A 20,954-nucleotide genomic window follows, 5' to 3' on the forward strand; every position below is an offset into this window, starting at 1 on the left:
GAAGAAAACAATCACAAAAGAATCAAAAGGCTTTAACGATGTTATTATGCGATTAATAAATTTGTACATACGCTACCTTCGATAACTTTTTAAAATGACCATACATTTTAAGCCTTCATTAAACGATCCTCCCTCGTTAAATGCTTAAAGTTCGATAAAATAAGAAAACCATACATCGATACCATTTGAATTTTCTTGATGCTTGTGAGATCTAACCTTCTTTTTGGTCTTTTTTATTTAAACACTAAATTTAACTTTATTACATGAAGAGTACCAAGAACAATTGAGTAGAGTAGAGTATGAGAAACGCATTTTCAAGTATCCTTCCAAAATCATATTTCCTCATTGGTAATCTCATACTGAAGATATAATTACAAGATTCAGGGAAGTGCCATTTACGAATGTATACATGCAGCTACATGATGATTGGTTATTGCTTATTTGGAACTTTTAAAAGATATAATTTACTTCAACAGCTTCTTTTATTAAAAATGTAACATTTAGTTGGTTCAAAGTAAAAGTTTTGCTCCTATATCCTTCTATTTCTATTTCTACTTGTTCCTTTATCATGCTTAAAATAATAAATAATAGTAGTAAGCTTAATCAATCCTCCTAGATTGAGACATTTCAGTTCTGCTATCTAGAATATTATATGGTCGATGGTTTCGATATTTCGGTTGTGTGGTTACTTTAATTTATTGACAAAAATGTAACACTTCTATTTTAAATTGACTATGTTTTTACAACCGGAATGATATCTGTTTTATCCACGTTAAGTTATTTGTGTAAATATTGAAGGTGTTTTTATTCAAGTAAGAACTCGTTGACACGAAAAGCAAAAATGTCTTCGAAGAGGTATTTAATTGTTTTTACTTCGTGTTTTTAAACTTGCAGAACTTTACAAATTTATGGATGGAAGTTATTTGTAGCTAGAAGGAATCGTCTTTCGATTTTTAGCGCATTTCACTTGTTATATGAAACAATTGTACAGTATCGATTCTTTGTTTCTTTGTTAACCTGCATTATCAATTTATTCGTATTATTTATTATATTTAAAGTTATTTCAGCTTTTCTTAATAAATCTAGAAAATATTAGTTCTGCGCGTCTTTTAATTTGTTTTATAACCGACAAACCTGCTTATCTAATGCACTTATAGTTCGATTTTAATAGAAATAACGCATTTACATATAGCATGTCACTTATCTTATAAATACCTTGTTTAAAAAAAATGCAAATTGCATATAATGAAACTAAAAGAAAAAATCCAAGTATTATTTCTTTGTATATTTTCACATGTTATGTGCAAGTATCATATTTATCTTTGATCAGATATTACAATTTCTTTTTTTAGTGAATTAAAAAAACTGTCTGAAGAAAGTTTAACCAGACAACCTGAAGAAGTATTTGATATAATATGCAAGTTGGGAGAAGGGTAAGTGGATAAAGATATAAAATGGCATTTAATCTTTAATGAAATCTTTTTTTATGTAATTGTTTTTATAGTGTTTGTTTTATGTTTTGTTCATATAGATCCTATGGATCAGTTTACAAAGCATTACATAAGGAAAGTGGACAGGTACTTGCTATTAAACAAGTTCCTGTTGATACAGATTTACAAGAAATCATAAAAGAAATTTCTATCATGCAACAGTGTGATTCTCCATATGTTGTTAAATATTATGGAAGTTACTTTAAAAACACTGATTTATGGGTAACATTGATAATATAATAAATAATATTTTTTTATTCATTCCTTGCTTGTATATAATCAAGATATGGTTTCATAGATTGTAATGGAATATTGTGGAGCTGGATCTGTTAGTGATATTATGAGGTTAAGGAAGAAGACCCTTCAAGAAGATGAAATAGCAACGATTCTCAGTGATACCTTAAAAGGTTTAGAATATCTCCATTTGAGAAGAAAAATACATAGAGATATTAAAGCAGGAAATATTTTACTCAATAATGAAGGACATGCAAAATTAGCTGATTTTGGAGTAGCAGGACAATTAACTGTAAGCTATAAAACATAATATTTATCGCTATATATGATAAATCACTTTATCGATCAAAGTAGGAATTAATTTTGAAAATTTCTTTTAGGATACAATGGCAAAACGTAATACAGTTATAGGAACTCCATTTTGGATGGCTCCAGAAGTAATACAGGAAATTGGATATGATTGTGTCGCAGACATATGGTCTCTTGGTATAACTGCTTTAGAAATGGCAGAAGGCAAGCCGCCATATGGTGATATACATCCAATGAGAGCAATATTTATGATTCCAACTAAACCACCACCTAGCTTTAGAGAACCTGATCAATGGAGTCCTGAATTTATAGATTTTGTCAGTGGGTGCCTTGTTAAAAATCCAGAAGAAAGAGCTACTGCAACTGAGTTGCTAAATCATGAATTTATAGGTAAAATCTATGATAATGAAACAAATTTGCTCTAGTTTTCTTGCATGTATTATTCAATAAGGTATTTTATTACAGGCAATGCCAAGCAACCAAGTATTCTGAGTCAGATGATTGCAGAAGCTCATGAAATACGAGAAAAACAAAGTGTACATCGTGCTCATGTTATAAATAATGTGGCAATTAAAAATCAAAATCAGGCAGAAGATTCGGTACTTATATTGAGATTTATTATGAATGCTATGTATGCGCGCGCGCGCGTGTGTGTGTGTGTGTGTATACTAATGTTAATAATAAACATTTGATGTCTATTGTAAGGATGAAGAAGACTGTAGTGGAACAATGAAACCTCTGCCAGAAGACACGGGAACTTTAGTACCGAGTCATGATCTTCCAGATACGGGTACACTTGTTTCAGCAATGTTAGATTTGGGAACAATGGTTATTAATAGTGACACCGATACCGAAGCTACTATGAAACGTAAGCACGTAATGTAATGAAATGACGAAACACTAAAAAGGAAAATAACAAATACCGTTTATTCATAGGACACAATACAGGGTCAGTGGAATCCGGAAAAAAATACCGGCCACTATTTTTAGATCATTTTGATAAGAAAGAAGCACCTGAAATAGGAAAGGTATAAAGTAATAAATGTATTATAGTTGATGATTATATTATGTAAAATGTACATGCACGAAATTAATTTCTTAATCTTTAGGGAAATGGACAAATACTTGGGGTACACAATCAAGATAATGAAAATAAATTAGAATTACGAAGCCCTACAGAATCTCAGAGGTTTCAAAGTCACCTACAATTACAACTTAACCAAATTTCTCACCCTGTACAAGAACAACCTCATAATAACATATCCAAGTTCCAAAATGTCTTCACAGAACGTGATTTCGACTTCGTAAGTAATAGACACTTGCAAATTCTCACAGAAGGTTGAAAGTAGATTAAGAACGTTCCCAGTATTTTTAGTATTTTTTTAACTTAAAGTCGATCGATATAGTGCCACTTTAGGCATCATTAAAAAGAACTTGAATATAGATAAACAACCATATCCTGCAGCTGAAGTTTCTCTCATACGAGGAACTACAGCAACGAATGGCTAATCTGGATGCGGAAATGGAAAGAGAAATTGATGAGCTGAGAAGAAGGTACCAAACGAAGAGACAACCGATTCTTGACGCTATGGATACCAAGCGAAAACGTCAGCAGAACTTCTAACAGTTTGGTTACTTTTTTTATGCAAATAAGTGTGATGATGATAGATAAAGGGTGTACAGTTGTATAAATGAATAGATTTTATTCATCTCGTTCTTAGTTTCATCAAAGAGAACAACATTGTTTACTAACTAAATATCTACCTGACAAACGATGATTAATAACGATTAAAAATATTTTCTTCTTGACAATGTTCAAAACAATGTTTATCTCCTTGGGAATCAAGTACGAGTAATACTAGCCAATAGCCTCACGTCACCAATGTAAATTATTATACATGATTTAGGTGAGCAAGTAATTATACTTAATTTTTTATCATTATGTTTACATATATACTGTTATTATGGATATCTTATAAAAATATTATAAAATTTCTTCAACATCTTTTTTTAGGAATTAAAACTAAAAGATTAAAAAAACAAATGAAGATAATTATGCCATGTTTGCAACTTTGTTTTTGATGTAAAAAGAAATTAGATGAGCGTCCATGTGAAATTGGTATTCGGTTTTCATCTTACGCTAGTCACGTATTATGCCATTTATTTTATCGATAATATTACATTATCAGTATCATCACTCATACGAAATATATGCATGGAAGTTATCCCGAAAATATATTTATATATGTAGTCCTATATGCTAATGTATTGTTTACTTGAAGCAGTTTCAGATAAGTGAACAACTTAGAACATATTGAAGAATTTATTCCTCCTTAACTGCCATAGGTATATTACGCGTTTATCTATTGATATAATTAAGTTACGGAATGATTTTAAAGTTTTGTGAATACAAATTGGAAATTTTGTAGTAGTATCATTGTACCATGCAAGATTACGATGAGAATGATAATATTTCAATGTGAAGAAATACTTGACGAATTAACTTACCGAAATTAGTCTTCCGTATTAGAACGTATCTTGATATTTCAATAATTTGTTAAGTCAGTAATTTAAATTGTTGAGATAGTCGCAATGGCAAGACTTATACTTTTTAGCTTTATATAAAATTTTTATTCTTTTAAAACATATCTTTTAAATTATTACCATATTTAGAATTTTCATACAGCATATCATTATTTCTTGTACTGATAAAGCTTTCAATACACATGTTATAGGTCATACCACAATAACAATAACGCGTGTACGTATCGTTGAGAATACTATGATATAGTGGAGTAATTCTTTGCTGACGTTGGGCTATTTTACAAGTAGCGGAAATAGATTTATAATACTTAAATGCTATAGCCAGAACTGACTTTTCTGTTTATTTAGGAAGTAACAATACAGAATAACAACATATTTTTGATATAGAAGATATGCACATTATGATCGAAAAAGATACAAATATTAATTAATTATATCTAGTCTTTATATGGCCCTACCATGACATGCAAGATTATTAAAACAATAGTATTGAGTTTCACCATTAATAAGAAAAGCAGATAACTAACTAAGTTATGTTCTTTAAAAAAAATGTCTCTACTGTTCGAGAAAAAAATAGTGCGCACCATTCACTGCGACATACAATATATAGCGTGTTGCAATATTCTAACAGAAACAAATAAATTTTACTCGTACAGAATTACACATTTGATAGAACATAAATATGTTTGTAGTGACAAATTTTCTATGTTCATCTTCCACTTGTATTATTAAAATGCAAAAAAAACATGTGGAAGTAATATTGTAAAAAATAGTTATGCATTTCCATATATTTATCTATTATCCAACACTAAAAAAATGCGATAAAAATTTTTTTCTATGAAAACTTAAATAGTCCATGAAATAGAGATCTATAATATTTATGAATATAATGTACACATGTAGAAGTCTATTTCATAGGACAATAGTGAATCTGTTTACTTTTCATATTAGAAAAACACTACCATTTTATATTACAGTTTATAATTATTTGTTTAGGAAGTCATTCTAATTTTACACCTTTCTTATGCATTGTACCATTCTCTATATGTTTGGGCAAAATATACAGACTGAAGGCAGAAAATTGTCTTTCAAACAAATAATTACCTATCTAGTTAGAATTATAATCTCATTATGCAGCGTAACCTATGAATTACTCCCATTTAGTATTAAAATAACAGATATTAATTTTCATTTAAAATAAAGCAAAATGAAATACAAATGTTAATATAAGACACTGCCTTTTACATATATGATTTGAACAATAATAAAGTATTATATATACTATAATTTATTTTAGTTCTGTTTATTTATTTCATTAAATATTTGCATTAATTTAAAAAATTGTTTATTATCAACAATATATTTATATATCATACAAAAAAACTGTTACAAATCTATTGATATCTAAGTTTTATATTTTACATCATTTAAGGATTAAAAATAAAAGTAGCAAAAATATGGATTAGTATGATTTAAAAAATTTGATATTTTTCGAGATATTTCTAATGTATTTTTCATTTCACAGTTCCAGTTTATATATTCATAAGTCGTCATCATCGATCATGCGAAATGCATTATTTTCCATATCATATTCCAATGTTTGTTTTCCTTGAACCTTGCTACTTATGTTACTTCTAACATCACTAGATTTTTTTATTTTTACTACTGATAATCTGTCAGCAAGTTTCTTCATAATTGGTTCTGATTTAGAAGGTTGTTTAATACAACGATTCTAAAATAGAACCCAACGATATAAAAAATATTAATAAATAAAATACAGATATTATTAACCTATCATACCTTTTTACTTTCTTCAGATTCTTCATTAGAGCTTGATCCCACTGTAATACTCTGGCCATTTCTCATAACATAAATCCAGGATTTTTGAGACACCTCCTATAAACAAATTAGTATTTAATACAAATGACTTTACTTCTTAGCAATAAGTAGCATTTTTAATTAACCTGAGCCTTATTATTACTATCAACAGTCTTTGATAATAATTCATCAATCATAGCTTGCAAGCATACAGACATTAAGATTGCTTGTTCTGAAGTAACTGTAACCCATTGTAATTGATTTTTAGCTATTAAATATTCAAATGATAATTCTAAACTAAACTCATCACTTTCTTCTCCTCCCCTTTCAGATCCCTGAAATTAGAACAAATTGAAACACGCGTCGCAATGTTAAAATACGTTTTTTCTTTACAATGTACATTTTGCACAGTAGTTATACGCCAACAACGCATTCGTGAGACTTTAAATACTTCTTCGCATTGTTCTCCATCATTTAATATACGCAAATTTAATTCATTTCTACCTATGGCTACTAATACTTTTGAATCTGGTTGAGGATAATCACAAAGACATGGAGCGAAATGAATATATCCATAATACTTTGAAGTACGTACTATGTCCAGATACTAAAATAATAACATTTAAATTTGATATTAGTTATTGACAATTTCTTTATATAGTTTATTACGTTACTTGTATCGATATATATATATATATATATATATATATAATATATAAATATATATATTTATATATAAACAAATATATATTTATATAATATATAAATAATAAATATATATATATATAGATAACTATACTTCTTTTTTGTTTCCATGCTTTTTTAAGACTGTTAGCTTGTTTCTTAGTTCATCTGTAATGGGAATCCATCCCCAATTAATTTCAGCAACTGCTTGAATATATAATAAATTCATTGCCACCTCATTATCCATTATTTTCAAATCATAGCCCACATCCCAATAATTTTTTCCAAGTACAACTTTACTTCCTATAACGTGTAGATGTTTAATAGTTATAAATGGGGATTCAAAGTTTTGCAATTTTCGTAGTACTAAAAAAAATAATGTGTAAATAGTAATTTATTCATTAACCATGTATGAAATATTATGATAAGGATATACCTACAATGAACACTATTTGCTTCATCGTGAGCAACAATAAATAATACAAAATATGCATAATATTCTTCAGGTAGTCTAAGGCTCTTGTATACTTTCTGTTGGATAAAAAATGTTAATTCATATTTCTAGCTTATATATTCTATACATAGTATAAATATTCATACAACAAAAGTTACCTCTAAAACACTACCAGAATGATCCCCTGTAGAAACATTTATTGTTATTTTACAACCATTCATAAGAAAAATGTCCATAAATTCATTATTAGATGGGCCTCCAATAGTTTCTTGCTGAGCATTTAACAAAAATCCATTTAACATTCCCGAATTATTAACAACTGGATTTTGTCCAATTGTTTGAATATATTTTTCCAAAGAAAGACGACGCTCTTCTTGCTGATTTGTTGTTAAAGGAAAAAATTTTTTAGGGGGAAATGCTGGGAGAGATATATCTAAATTTCTAGCCAATTGTTCATGGAGACTGTGTAGTTGTTTATATCTCACAGTACAATGAAATAATCCATTTATATGAATGTTGTAACCCTGGGATTGAAAATAAAGTAAATATATTAATATACAGTAACATACATAATATAACAGATATATTTACCACATATGTATTATCAGTTGCATCAATAAATTCTTGTGTATCTGGTATAGAAAAATGCATTTTTATAAAATATATTATCAATGCTTTGTATTTTTTTTATAATTAAGATACATTGTATATTGAACAATATGATATAATAAATTTATAATAAATTATAATTTATATGAGCAATTTATATTCTATGTCTTTGTATATAGATATACACAGATGTTATTTAAGAAAAACTTTTAATAAAATCAGCATATGTAAATAGATAATACAAAATGTACAAAAATATCTACATAAAAAATTCCACATTATATACAATCAAAATGTAGTTGAGTTTAGAAATGCATATATATATTCCCAAATATTACTCCATCTGGAAAATAAAATAATAATAAAATACAAGGAAAATAGATTAAGTGAGGATTCAAATACATTTCAATATATGTTATCATATAATAAATTAACAGATATTGCAATAATTTAAACTCAAATTCATATGTATTAAATAGCTTAAATTATACATACATAATATGATTTCACTTTTATATTATTTCAATTGGCAATAATTACTCAATTATTAATTATATGAAATATTTTCGTATTGTCTACTTACTTTTCTATCATTATTTATGATAGGCGTATTCGCTTTACACCCACTCAACAACTATATTTCTAACGATTAACACTGATGCATTTTTTAATGATTACGTTAATATAAATATTACGATGATTAATAATACAATCCATTGATATGTACATATGTATGTATTAGAATGATCAGAGATGAATATCGAGATCACAGATGCAATGTTAAAAAATGCGCACTAAGAATACGAGCCTCTAGCTGACAACGGCCGAACTATAGACACATTTTTTCTCTGGTGCTCTTGGTGGGAAAAACGTGCACATGCACAACGAGAACAGAAATTTGCATTCGTACTTACGATCATCGAAGGCTAAAGGCGATAAGACATAAAAATAGCTTTAAAGTTTAATCAAATAATAGAAAAAACATTGCTCCTTTTCCGTATTGATTACAGAAAAAGCTACTTTGAGGACAAAAACATCAGGATACCACAAATAGTCAGCAGTAGTCAGTAGCAAGGATCTTTTTAGAAATGATGATATAATGCAATAAAAAATGAGATTATTTATTGGAAAAAGATTATATAGAATATATTTAGAAAGAGTTTCAATAAGTCAGAATAGTTGAACAGCATTTTACAATTTCTGATTGCCCAACCCCACAAAAACTCACAAAAAATCGAAAAATGAGATCGGGAAATGGTTAATTAATTCGGTTTTAATTCCGGTTTTGAAAAATTCTTGGAATATGACGTAATTTCCAAGACTCGCCGAAATTATGTCATCCTCTATGCTATTACATTTTCCTAATATAAAGTCGCTATTTTGGTCGACAAGTGTTTTACTCTCGGATTTTTTTAGAAAATAACGTCATTTCTAGGAATTTCAAAAGGTTTCAAATACTTATGTTATTTTATTCTCTTAATGGCTATCTCCTCTCTGCCATCATACACTGATGCAGTAAAGTTCGGTAAAGGTTCTTTTAAAACATGGAGGCGATTCAGGGTTGCCAGGAAAAATTTTCCACATTCCCCTAATGTCATTCTACCCCTACGTCGGTTATGTCACTCGTTTTACGTCTCTCCGCATACTACCAGTAAAGACAACATTATTTGGTTACATTGATATGTTGATGCGATGAGGAGATAGTGGCAATGGGTGTATTTTGATCCGCCATTTTCCTTTAATCTGGTAGTGCTTCATAATACAGAGTTACCAACTTGGTTTTTTAATGCCAAATTCCGGAAATCTGTTTTTTTCAGCTTGATTGGCACTAGAACATTGATTTGTTTTTTCGTTTCCGTTTTCAAATCCTGTCCCTTTTTCTCTGATTCAAGATCAGACAGGTAGTTTATACTACCGTAATAAATAATTTAAAGTAATAGTTCAAGTCCTGGGAATTGTTCGTTTGTGTTGCTTATTTATAATCGTATTAATTGCGTAATAATAGGAGGTCGTTAGCGACTACATTGGGTTATACATCACACATATATCATTGCAGTTTTTGTGAAGAACTCTAGTATTCTAGGGCACATAGGGAGTGGACATAATGCCTTAATAGAAGGCAATGAAACAAATGATAATTGGCTAAAGAGTTTTATTACTAATTATCTCGGATAGAAAAGTAGGTATGCACTTTACCGTAGAATAGTACAAGGTTCTTGTAGCGCGGAACTTAATAGGTTCTTGTCTATGCTAGTAACTACAACCAAACAGGGTAGATCCCTAATTTTATAGGTTCTTGTACATGCTAATTTTAGTGAAACTCAGTACTTGGTCGCATGGTGCAGTACCTATACATTGAAAGAACTAAAACTACGGGGGTATTCATTTTCTTTCTGGTAGCATATATTAATTTAGGTCCAAATTCATAAAATAACAATATATTTGTAAAGACAAAAAACATAATTAAAGATCCAGTATGCCGAATATATCCAATAACCTACTGTTATTAAGTCTAAAACACATGCTTCGGTTAAATGGTTTGATAATAAATTTCATAATAAAGTTAATAAATATGTTATAAGCAAGAAAATATTAATTATTATAGAACCATAGAGATATAAAGATATAAAGATAAAAACGAAACAAATAAATGTTACTGTACGTACGTGTTACTGTACACGTGAATGCGATATGAAAATATAGAGAGAACGTTTCATACAGCGTGTTCCGCTGTTATGATATGCCTTGCAAGATTTAAGGAAATGTGACTTACTTGTCTAAGACTTAAGACTGCATTAATTGCATATTATTAGTAAATACGTATAAATAATTAATTACGTAATCGGAATAATATTATACAGAGAATATCTTAGAGAACTACAATAATTATTTCATTTCTGAATAGTTTAAAAATTTGCCTTACAAATCAAGACACTTGATTTTTTAGTTTCCTAATAGAAAGATTAATTTCATTTTTCACCACTAGGTGGTTGCAGTGTTTCGCTGTCTGTAGATTGGGCGATTTTTAAAATTTACTTATAATTAAGAAACTAGGAAGAATATTTGGACAAAACTAATTTTAACTATTTCTTTGGGTTCTAAACTTTCATTCGAGCCCTCAAACGTTAAAAAAATCTGTCTACGAGCCGAAAAATGTCGATTTTTTAATTTTGCCATCTTTGCCAACAATAATAAATATATTTTATCTTATTTAACAAAATGCCGATGACAATGAAATGCTGTAAAAAATTATCACGAGGAAACTATTTCTACTGTTACATGTAGTTCTTGAAATAGTATAACTTTATCCTGAGAAGGTATTTCATTCAACAATAAGTATAGCAGATACTTAGGTAGTTCCAGTTAGCTGGTCTATCTTGTTTAAACTTTCGTTTCAAATATTATTAAAAAAAGTGAGTTTAGAATTGTTTCGTACATTTATAATACACTAACATAGTAAGGTTATAATGTTAATCGAATAAGAAATATTTCATATCTTTAAGTATCAAATAACGAAAACAAAATATAACCTATAATTTTAGGTCATAATTTCTGTTTCTCCATCCAAGGAATAAGGAATGTGTAAAAAAAGTTGATCATTGTTTTAGAATTTTGTATACGAATCAAATAATTTTTTTTTTGTAAAAAATAAAATGGCATCTACGTTTATGGTTGTAACTCGACAAATTTCAACATCAGCGTCATGTCATGGTAAACGAAATTTTCGTATGATACAGATATTCAATAAGCGAGGTAGTCGTGCATATAAAGAAGCACGAGCCAAGGATCCAAACTACGATATTCCTATTGATAGTATGTAATTTTGGTCTTTGAATATGATATACAATAACAAGTATAAAAATATCTTCTATGTGCATTCTTTAATAATCACAATGGTAAACGTATGATAATTAACAAATATTTTCAGGGAGAGGTGTAAAGATAACGGGGAAATGGGTAAACAATCATTGGGTTAACATACCAGAAATGATACCGGAGCTTATTGTTCCTTCCCTGGAAAATTTTCATTTAAAGCCATATGTCTCTTATAAAGTTACAGATGTCAAAAAACGTGAATATACTGCTAAAGATTTATTTAATTTAGTGTATGCTGATAAAATTAAAAAAGATTTTAAAGAGGGTCAATTAAACCCAGATGGTGAACCATTAAATCCCAATGAATATGAAGCATTGACACCTGAAGAAGCTAGGATTCGGGCTGAAATGACTGGTACAGATATTTTCCAAATGGATGTAGAACGTCCAAAGAAGTCTTAAACAAATGTAAATTAAGGGAACTAGAATAAATATAAATAAAAGAACTTTAGTTTTATAGTTTGCATAATATTTTATTCAATATGCTCATACGCACAATGTATACATTTGTTGACAGTTTTGTAATTTATAAACAGTAATTATTTACCATCATACATAACTTCAAAGAAATCAGATATTAATTTGGTACAAAATATTAATTTATTGCAAGTACAAAAACGACCTATTTCAATTATGAGTGGAATGTATTGCACATTTCCATTAGATTTGTGTAATTAGATCATGTTCTAATATTTTTAACACCATATTAATTAATGGTAAACAATTACTTTACTTGTATGTGTTAGCTGGACAGTATATTGCCAAATAATAATTTCATATCATGTAACCTTTTGTAAATTCTTTTACTGCTAACAAAAATGATTTTACAAAATTCAATGATACTTCAATAAAACAAATTTATTAACTAGTAAATCAACGATACACGTTTATAGATGATGTCTGTTTCATGCAATCTCAAATTTCTATAATTACAAAAAAGACATGGATGGAAAAATGCAACAATGCCAAAACTGATTTTCAATTCCTGAGTTCCTCTAAAACAGTTTTCGGAATGTTATTTCGGGAACAATATGCCAGAACAAGATCTCGCATGATTATGCTAACTTAACAGCTATCTTTTTACTTATCAAAAGTTTTTTTGAGCGAAGTTTGATTGTTTTTGTTGGGTAAAAAATGGCGGAAAATTTGAATATTAAAGTCGTTGTCAGTTGTGCGCGGCCGGTATTGCTTCCTACTGACTAGACTACTAGAACCTAATATATATTTGCTTTTAAAAAGTGCTGTATTCGTATTAAAATGTACAAACATGTTGAAGTTATTATCGATTCCTTTCCTTTCCACTTAATAATAACCGTGCAAAAAGCTCGTAAAGCAAAACTATTTGGTTTTCATTCGGAGTAAAATGATAACTTTGTACTTACATTTATGCAAAATGTTGTACCGATAACTATTGATACAACTTGCATTTTATGTAGAAAATGAAAATGTATAAAAAACGTATAATTCAAAATGTAAACAGTCATTTTGTTAAATATTATATATATAACAATTTTATTTAAACATCTTTACAGAATGCAGCACTTTTTTTACTTCTTTAAACAGCAGCTACTATTTATCACTATTTATTGTTTTTATTATTTCTTAATTTTCTATAACGATCATAATGAAGAGTGGAATGATGAAACACGTAGTTTTGTACAATATTATTAGAATAGTTATCAATAAAAATGTGTAACAAAAAACTTTAACATGGTTTCTTTCTTTCTTTTTCTCTTGCTCTCTCATTTTATTAACTCCACTCTTCAATAAATTGCATAAAAAAGCATAAGTGGCATAGTTCTTGCACTCACAGTTCTAAATAAAGTTTATCTCAAGTGTTTCTGTGAAGTGAAGATTATTGTGTCTCTATTTCATGTTATAACATATTTATAGTTTGTTTTCGTATTTGAGCACTGATTTTTCTTACTTCGTTTTCCAAATTTCAATCTGGACTAAATATCTTAGCTAACTTTCAGTTGTCTAAAATTTTCGTATGGAAGTTATAAAATGCATAAATTAATTTTAAGTTTGTTTTGTATACTATCTTCTGATTCTATTGCGTTATAATACGATGAAAATAACAGACGCGTACAGATTATACATTGTCATCATTATATGATAATTTACCGAAATGTATTCAGGAAGCACATCAAAAGCATTCTTCATTAATTATCATTAAAATATGCACGCGTATACATGTTGCACTTCCAATTAAACATAGTCGTTGTAAAGCAAGACATATGCCACTTGCTCATGAATATAAACTCGATTGGTGTTTTCTCTTGTTAATTATCAGTCTATGACATAATTGGATATATTTGACTGATAAAATCAGCCAGTTAATAAGGCAGGCGCACATGCTACTACATGACAAAGATTTTTAATAATGTTTACATTTTTTATTTTGTATGTGTGTATGTGTGTGTGTGATATATGTATAATTTTTTAATGAATGAAGTGTATGAATGTATAAAGATATGTGATAAATTATGCTGCTCAAAGCATATTGATTGCAAAACCGAATTTAATTAACAAGAAATCTTTGACATTTAGTAACATGTACCTTCCATTTAATTAAAGATTTTGTGTATGAAAGCTAGAATATCACGGAGAAAACAGTTCTACAATGAAATTTATACAATATTCTCCTTGAATACTTAAAATATATATAATAAAATACATAATTATATAAATGAAAATACTGATATGGAAAGACTAGGAAGGCAATACTGCTTATTGTATTTTTTGTATCTAATCTAGTCTTTCAGACTCAAAATCTCCAATACTAAAAATACAACAGGATTAGATGTTTATTCCATTGGATCTCCAACGTTTTCGAAGATGGTTGAATGAGGGTTGCTTCCAGTGGGCCACAAGAAGCCACCTACACTGCCAGGTGGCAAATATGATGCTCCTCCACTGAGGCCCACCTGATATATTTTCTTCTTTAAATTATTTACATTTTGTGTCATTTTTGTGTTCAATATCTTCATTACAGAATGTTAAGAAATAAAATCTAGGAAGCCAAATAAGGGAAAGGTGCTACAAATGATATATGCATCTTCCAAGCTTAATGTTTAGGTGTTTAACACTGCATTGTTTATGGGTTTTTCAATCGCATTTGTGCTAATATATGTTTTTTTACGTTGCATTGTTGTTAAATTATGTACTAGTGCATATGTCGTGTTATTGTTTGTGTATTTAACACAGGCAAGTAAGTAACTATTTAAAATTGTATTGCACAGTTATCAAAATAAAATTTCATTTTTGCATAACAACAATTAATAATGCATATATGGTAATTCATATAATAACAGTAGTCCAAACGTTTCTTAAACAAATATGAACTCTTTTGTTAACTGTACACTGATGTTTAATTAAGGGTTCGTACATGCACGAAGTAAGGCAAATTAGAGTGAACAATAAATTGCCAAATTAAATAAAAATAATTGTTTATTTGCATCTAACACAAATAATTGTGCTTTCGTATCACAAGTAACGTCTAATCGCTAATATAAACAATACTAATAATATTTACATCAATTCATCGTTGTGAACATGATGCACGCTCACAACAATGTTAACATTATGAAAGGAACAGGTAACATAATACTCTGTTTGAGTTCGAATATAGGTACGCAATTTTGGCACGATTTAAATTTATTCCAAAAGAACAATGACGTCATGGATCGTTGGACAGATACCAACAAGTTATTTTGCGTTCTTTTATTCCGACTCGATAACTTTTTTTATTGGACAGTTCAACCCAAACGATTTTTTAAATTTCTATTTATAGAATTACCTGTTGGCTCCACAGCAGTGTCCTTTCTGCTAACTGACAATCTGCTGCAAGTCGAGATGGTAGACTTTTCCATCTTTCTTCATCTCGTTTTCTTTCTCTATCAAAGTTTCTATCAACATGTCCCTGAGATAAAGGTGGTAAGATCTGTGTTCTTTGAGCTAGTTTATAACTGTCTTGTCTCGGTACGTGGTCAGCGCGTCTACTCGTGGTACTTGTTGATACTGGTATTGGAGTAGGACTGCCTCCACCTCTATGTCTGTGATATAAGTTTCGTTTTTGTTGCAACATACGCTGTTGCACTAACAGCTGTAGCTGTGTACTGGAGTCGCCACGAATTTTAAACTGTGTTTGATTTTCTGGTGGTGTAGATGGTGGTCTCAAATGAACAAGATCTAAATGGCCTCTAGCCTTACCAGAGTCTATGAAAACAAAACACATTTGTCACGACCATGTGACGAAAAGTCTTTACAAATGAAATATCTTTATAATTCAGTACCTTGAATACTTCGCTGCTTTGTCGGTCTGTCCCCTCCACCTTGCTGACAAAATAATAATCTAGGTCCACCATCTGAAGCTCTACGACCTTGAGAAACTCTAGATATTCTACCGCTAATTGGCGATGGGCTCATAGGTGGTGGAGGCGTGCAAGAGGGCAAGCTACTTGTAAATGAATTTGCCCCTGAGTAGTCTGGTGGGCAACCAGAATCAAAACTAGATTCAAAAAGCTCGGATGACGAACTACCACTACCACCCGCAATAAACAATGTCGTTCGACTAGGAGGATCAATAGAATCCATAAGTGGGGTATCAAAATGCTGTTGGTAATCACTTAATCTTCGATTAACTATTTGACTGTCAATTCGTTGACTGATATCATGATCTAGGCCTAGTCTATGTTCCTCGAGTTTAATTTGAGCTTCTCTCAATTCATCACCACTTGGACCTTCCTCTAATTCACCTTCTGCACTACAGCATCCTTCATCAGTCGAAGAACTAGTTGAACTAAATCTTTTTCCACCGCGAGTTGCGTCTTCTCTTGTTCTAGAAACAAATATATAATGGAAATTCGCCTACAATACTCTAATTATTCGGTAAAAGCTTTTGTAGTGATGAATGGACAAGTATTAATCGTGAAGATTTTTGTACTGGACTTTTGTTTCTTCTATGTGCTGCATCATTCTTATTTTTATCAACATATATAAGGACATAAAAATATATATAACGAAAATTATATAATATGTTGATATAAAAACAAAGCAAACATATGTATATTCACTGATAGGAATTTACGTACAACTCAAAATAAAAGGAAAGCAATGAAATAAAATGAAAGAATTACCAAAAATAAAGTGACAGCAAAGCACTTCCAATCCAACCTGTCCTGACAAAATCTTCAATACATGCATCACCATCAATAAAGATCAACGTCCCACTAAGCTTTCGCTGTAAATAAAAATTATATGATTAAAATTCGATTCTTTACCAACTTTTTCGACGGGCAGGATTGGAAGACAAGAAAATCGTTATCTAAGAAAAATCTTATAATAAAAATTATTATAAAAACTAATAGTTAAAACAATATTAATAATTCAATAAATATACCTTGATTTGAATTTGTCATCTTTTGTTCTTGCAACGCTCGGCCAGCAAGTATTGTTTGCTGTGCTGGTGATACGGTGTTGCTTCAGCCTTTCCAATAATAAGAAATAAATAGCAGCATGATGATCATAGCTACTATTCCTCAATGACTGAAAGAAGTAAATACTTTGCTTTAGAAAATATAAATTATTATTGAAATATTTTTTCTATAATATTATATATTAAAGTATTTTATAAATAAAAAAATATATATATTAAAAATACCTCTCTGGTTCGCGTGATGTCTATGCCTAAACTATGCATAAGTCGAAGTATTTGTTCATTTGGTTCTTGGATGGATGAAGATGATGATCTTGTTATAATCATTGAACAAATAGTGTCTGCTGATCCAGCCATCCAGCGATGTCTCTTTATTTGTGGAATGGTATATCGTTTTGCAGGTTCCAGAACTAACATTTTACGTATTAAGCTTTCACAATCTATGATAAAAGAATTACAGCTTTATCATAGGCAGCATTAAATTAAATATTCAAAATTTTGTTCTAAGCTGCAAAAAATACCTGTACTCATAAAATATGGAATTCTAAATCTTCCACTCAAAACACGATCTCTTAAAGATTGGAGGGTAGATCCATCAAAGGGCAGTGCTCCACATACTAGTACATATAATACAACACCTAAACTCTGCAATAATAAAAACATAATGTCATAAACTATTTACACTACAAATTGTATATTACATAAATATATATAACTTGCTTACCCACACATCAATTTCAGGACCAGCATAATGTTTTCCTCGAAAAACTTCTGGTGCTGCATAAGGAGGACTACCACACCATGTACTTAGTCTCTCTCCAGGTGAAAATCTATTACTAAAGCCGAAATCAGCAATTTTAACGTTCATCTGAGCATCTAAGAGTAAATTTTCAGCTTTGAGATCACGATGTGCTACACCCGTTGCATGGCAGTATTCAACCGCAGAAAGTATTTGAGCAAATGTTGCCCGAGCTCTGGGTTCTCCCATTCTTCCATATCTTGCAATATAGTCAAATATTTCACCCTTGCTTGCATATTCACACACCTAACAGAAATATAAAACTTTCTATTATCTTCTAAATTTTTCAAACTTTATAAAAAAAATCACTGAAACATACCATATATATCATATTTTTTGTTTCCATTACTTGATATAATTTGACAATGTGTGGATGTTCTAATTGCTTCATTATTTCTACTTCTCTATAAACTTTTTCAAGATTGGTAGGATCCAATTGTGTTTTGTCAATTATTTTAATAGCCACCTAAGAAGAAAGAATGTTGAACTTCTAAATAAGAAAGATAGCACAGGAAATATCAACAAGCATATGTTGCGATAAAGCATATTTACCTCTGTCTTGGTAATACGATGTCTAGCTAGTTTTACCACTGCAAAATTTCCTTTGCCAATGGTGCCTTCAATATCATAAAATCCAACACGAATTTGTTTCTTCCCTTGACTCACTCCAGAATCCATTTTTATTAAAAAATTTATTACCAACAAACAATTTCAAATGATTGTATTCTTTTAATCCTATTGTACAAATTTGAAATCACTGAAAACAAAAAGAAAAGACGCATTTAAGTATTTGAAGATTACATGAGAACAAACATGATAAATCCATTTTCTAATTTTTACGTTACTTGATAGTTAAAAACAAATGAATTAATATAATACAATGAATTGGAATGATTTGTTAGGTCTAGACATATGAGTTGCAAAAATAGGTAATACATGCACAATGTATTATACAAATCATCGGCACAAAGTATTATACAAACCACTGACACAATTAATGTTACAGGTAGTAATGTTTTTGAAATGTTCAAGGGGATAGCAAAGGTATATATGAACATGATCACAGATGACATACATTACAAGATTTTATAGAAGAGCAACTTTTAAATTCAATATGTCAACCAATTTCACATCAACTGCATTTGATTTTGGGATTAAATATGTCTTTGTCAGCCTTTTGCACATTTAAGAAATGTTAATAGCATTAGTTATCATGAACTATTATTAATTAATAAAATATACTAATAAATATTTCTTAAAAAATATTGTTTTTGGAAAACACCTACTTTTACTTTCAAGATCATCTATTTTTAAAAAACACGTATCGTTGAATTTATCATTTTATACATTTTGTTAACCAATCTGTATTAAGATATTCTTATTTAGCTACCAAAGGATGCAAAATTCAATAAATTAACAAATATGAATTTATCATTTCCTGCATGGTTTTCAAATTTAATTCAAAAAACAAATAAATACACATTGTTGCTAATATAAGATTACAGTGTACTGAGACTGGTTCCTTATAAAGTTCGAGAAAAAAACATTTTTTCTGTATGATATTCATTAATCGCGACTTAAAAATCTTTCCAAATAGTCGTTTTATATTTTCTCGGACAATTTATTCAAAACAGTAACGTTTCTTTCTAACAATAGATAGTATGAAGAATTCCGTTATACATGTAGTGTATATAGGAAGCGGAAAGTTAAAGAGATAAGAAATTTCATTCTAATTCGTGTTGATCGAAAACGAACATTTTCAACTGAGAGCGTTGCGCTCGCACCCGCAGCGTATATGCAAGAACGACATCGTTATTCCGTGAAAAACTACTAAAAAAGCCGAGGAAGGCCTTTACAAAAGAAGCATCCTCACAAAAGTGTAAAAGCTTCCTGCAACAAGTACAATAGGTATTCTGAACTGACGTCATGGATCGACAACGACCTCTTGCCTATCGACTGGTCCAGGATCGATACCCGTCGATAGTCCTCGATAAGACGATAAAAGAACAAAAATGAGCACGTAGTGAAAGAAAAAGCCGTGCAAAGAATATTAAAAAATCTACAACTCATTCTATCGATCTATACGTTGGTTTTTCTACGAGCACGACAACAGAGAGAGCCCAGATAACATTTACTGATTGGACAAGTGCTCGTTACTTACAATTCGATCCTGGCCCGAATTACCGGGTACACGTTTCGAACCGGTAGAACCGTTTTTGAAGCGAAAATGTCGCGCTGGCGTTGCCGACCTCGATGGGTGCGTAAGGCCGGAAACCCGATGCCATCGGTACAAAAATCGTCCTTCACGTTCACGAGATTCCGAAATCTCGTTTTAAAGCGGCGGCGGTCCTACGACGAGGGTCGTAGGAGCTTCGCGTAATGCGGCGGTTCGATACCGACTGACCGACGGCCATGTTGCTACCCCCCTGCTATGCTAGAGTCGCCGGCCTCGTCACTCTCTCTCTCTTTCTCCCACTCTTTACTCTTCGTCATTGCTCGCTTCCAACCCCCTCCGTATACCCTTTCCTTCATCACACCATTCTTAGCGAACACTACCACTACGTACTGTCACCCCACCACTCTTGCGTATCGTCGTTTACCCCCACCATTCCGTTCTTAGCGAATACTAACACTATCTACCGTTCCCCTACTACTATTTTTGCGTATCGTCGTTTTCCCCCACCATGTCTCCTACAC

The 20,954-nt window shown here is 30.3% G+C and overlaps 4 protein-coding genes across 11 annotated transcripts; 2 read left to right on the forward strand and 2 right to left on the reverse strand.

The window, feature by feature from the left end:
* The first annotated feature begins 657 nt into the window (after positions 1–657).
* Positions 658–5,864, forward strand: hpo (serine/threonine-protein kinase hippo). Of its 3 annotated transcripts, none has more exons than XM_076618961.1 (10): positions 658–855; positions 1,353–1,433; positions 1,532–1,712; positions 1,789–2,016; positions 2,105–2,423; positions 2,499–2,632; positions 2,739–2,901; positions 2,970–3,061; positions 3,143–3,337; positions 3,465–5,864. In XM_076618961.1, exons 1-10 carry the CDS (start codon positions 842–844, stop codon positions 3,540–3,542), a joined length of 1,485 nt encoding a protein of 494 aa, XP_076475076.1. In that variant the 5' UTR covers positions 658–841; the 3' UTR covers positions 3,543–5,864. The 3 variants fall into 3 exon arrangements, with proteins under 3 accessions (XP_076475076.1, XP_033188795.1, XP_033188796.1); XM_033332904.2 differs by having other exon boundaries at positions 659–855; positions 3,478–5,864; XM_033332905.2 differs by having other exon boundaries at positions 659–855; positions 3,499–5,864.
* Positions 5,865–5,905: 41 nt separating this feature from the next.
* Positions 5,906–9,873, reverse strand: Snx17 (sorting nexin 17). Its single transcript, XM_033332906.2, has 9 exons — positions 8,726–9,873; positions 8,125–8,485; positions 7,692–8,057; positions 7,520–7,610; positions 7,195–7,445; positions 6,796–7,002; positions 6,542–6,730; positions 6,378–6,473; positions 5,906–6,309 (listed from the first exon to the last, which is right to left on the reverse strand). Exons 2-9 carry the CDS (start codon positions 8,182–8,184, stop codon positions 6,118–6,120), a joined length of 1,452 nt encoding a protein of 483 aa, XP_033188797.1. The 5' UTR covers positions 8,185–8,485; positions 8,726–9,873; the 3' UTR covers positions 5,906–6,117.
* A 1,245-nt stretch (positions 9,874–11,118) lies between these two features.
* Positions 11,119–12,477, forward strand: mRpL41 (mitochondrial ribosomal protein L41). Of its 3 annotated transcripts, none has more exons than XM_033332940.2 (3): positions 11,119–11,555; positions 11,685–11,955; positions 12,071–12,477. In XM_033332940.2, exons 2-3 carry the CDS (start codon positions 11,796–11,798, stop codon positions 12,418–12,420), a joined length of 510 nt encoding a protein of 169 aa, XP_033188831.1. In that variant the 5' UTR covers positions 11,119–11,555; positions 11,685–11,795; the 3' UTR covers positions 12,421–12,477. The 3 variants fall into 3 exon arrangements, with proteins under 3 accessions (XP_033188831.1, XP_076474643.1, XP_076474642.1); XM_076618528.1 differs by having other exon boundaries at positions 11,119–11,459; XM_076618527.1 differs by lacking the exon at positions 11,119–11,555 and adding an exon at positions 11,580–11,598.
* LOC117156151 (uncharacterized) lies at positions 12,466–20,674 on the reverse strand. 4 transcript variants are annotated; one of them, XM_033332938.2, is made up of 10 exons: positions 20,419–20,674; positions 18,810–19,014; positions 18,577–18,723; positions 18,183–18,503; positions 17,980–18,103; positions 17,684–17,898; positions 17,423–17,568; positions 16,317–16,861; positions 15,821–16,239; positions 12,466–14,948 (listed from the first exon to the last, which is right to left on the reverse strand). In XM_033332938.2, the coding sequence occupies exons 2-10, from the start codon at positions 18,933–18,935 to the stop codon at positions 14,829–14,831; spliced, it is 2,163 nt and encodes a 720-aa protein (XP_033188829.1). In that variant the 5' UTR covers positions 18,936–19,014; positions 20,419–20,674; the 3' UTR covers positions 12,466–14,828. The 4 variants fall into 4 exon arrangements, with proteins under 4 accessions (XP_033188829.1, XP_033188828.1, XP_033188827.1 ...); XM_033332937.2 differs by having other exon boundaries at positions 12,466–14,960; XM_033332936.2 differs by having other exon boundaries at positions 12,466–14,963.
* Positions 20,675–20,954: the final 280 nt, after the last annotated feature.

This window comes from Bombus vancouverensis, chromosome 5 (genome assembly GCF_051014615.1).
Source record: "Bombus vancouverensis nearcticus chromosome 5, iyBomVanc1_principal, whole genome shotgun sequence".
In the NCBI taxonomy this organism is placed as follows: domain Eukaryota; kingdom Metazoa; phylum Arthropoda; class Insecta; order Hymenoptera; family Apidae; genus Bombus; species Bombus vancouverensis.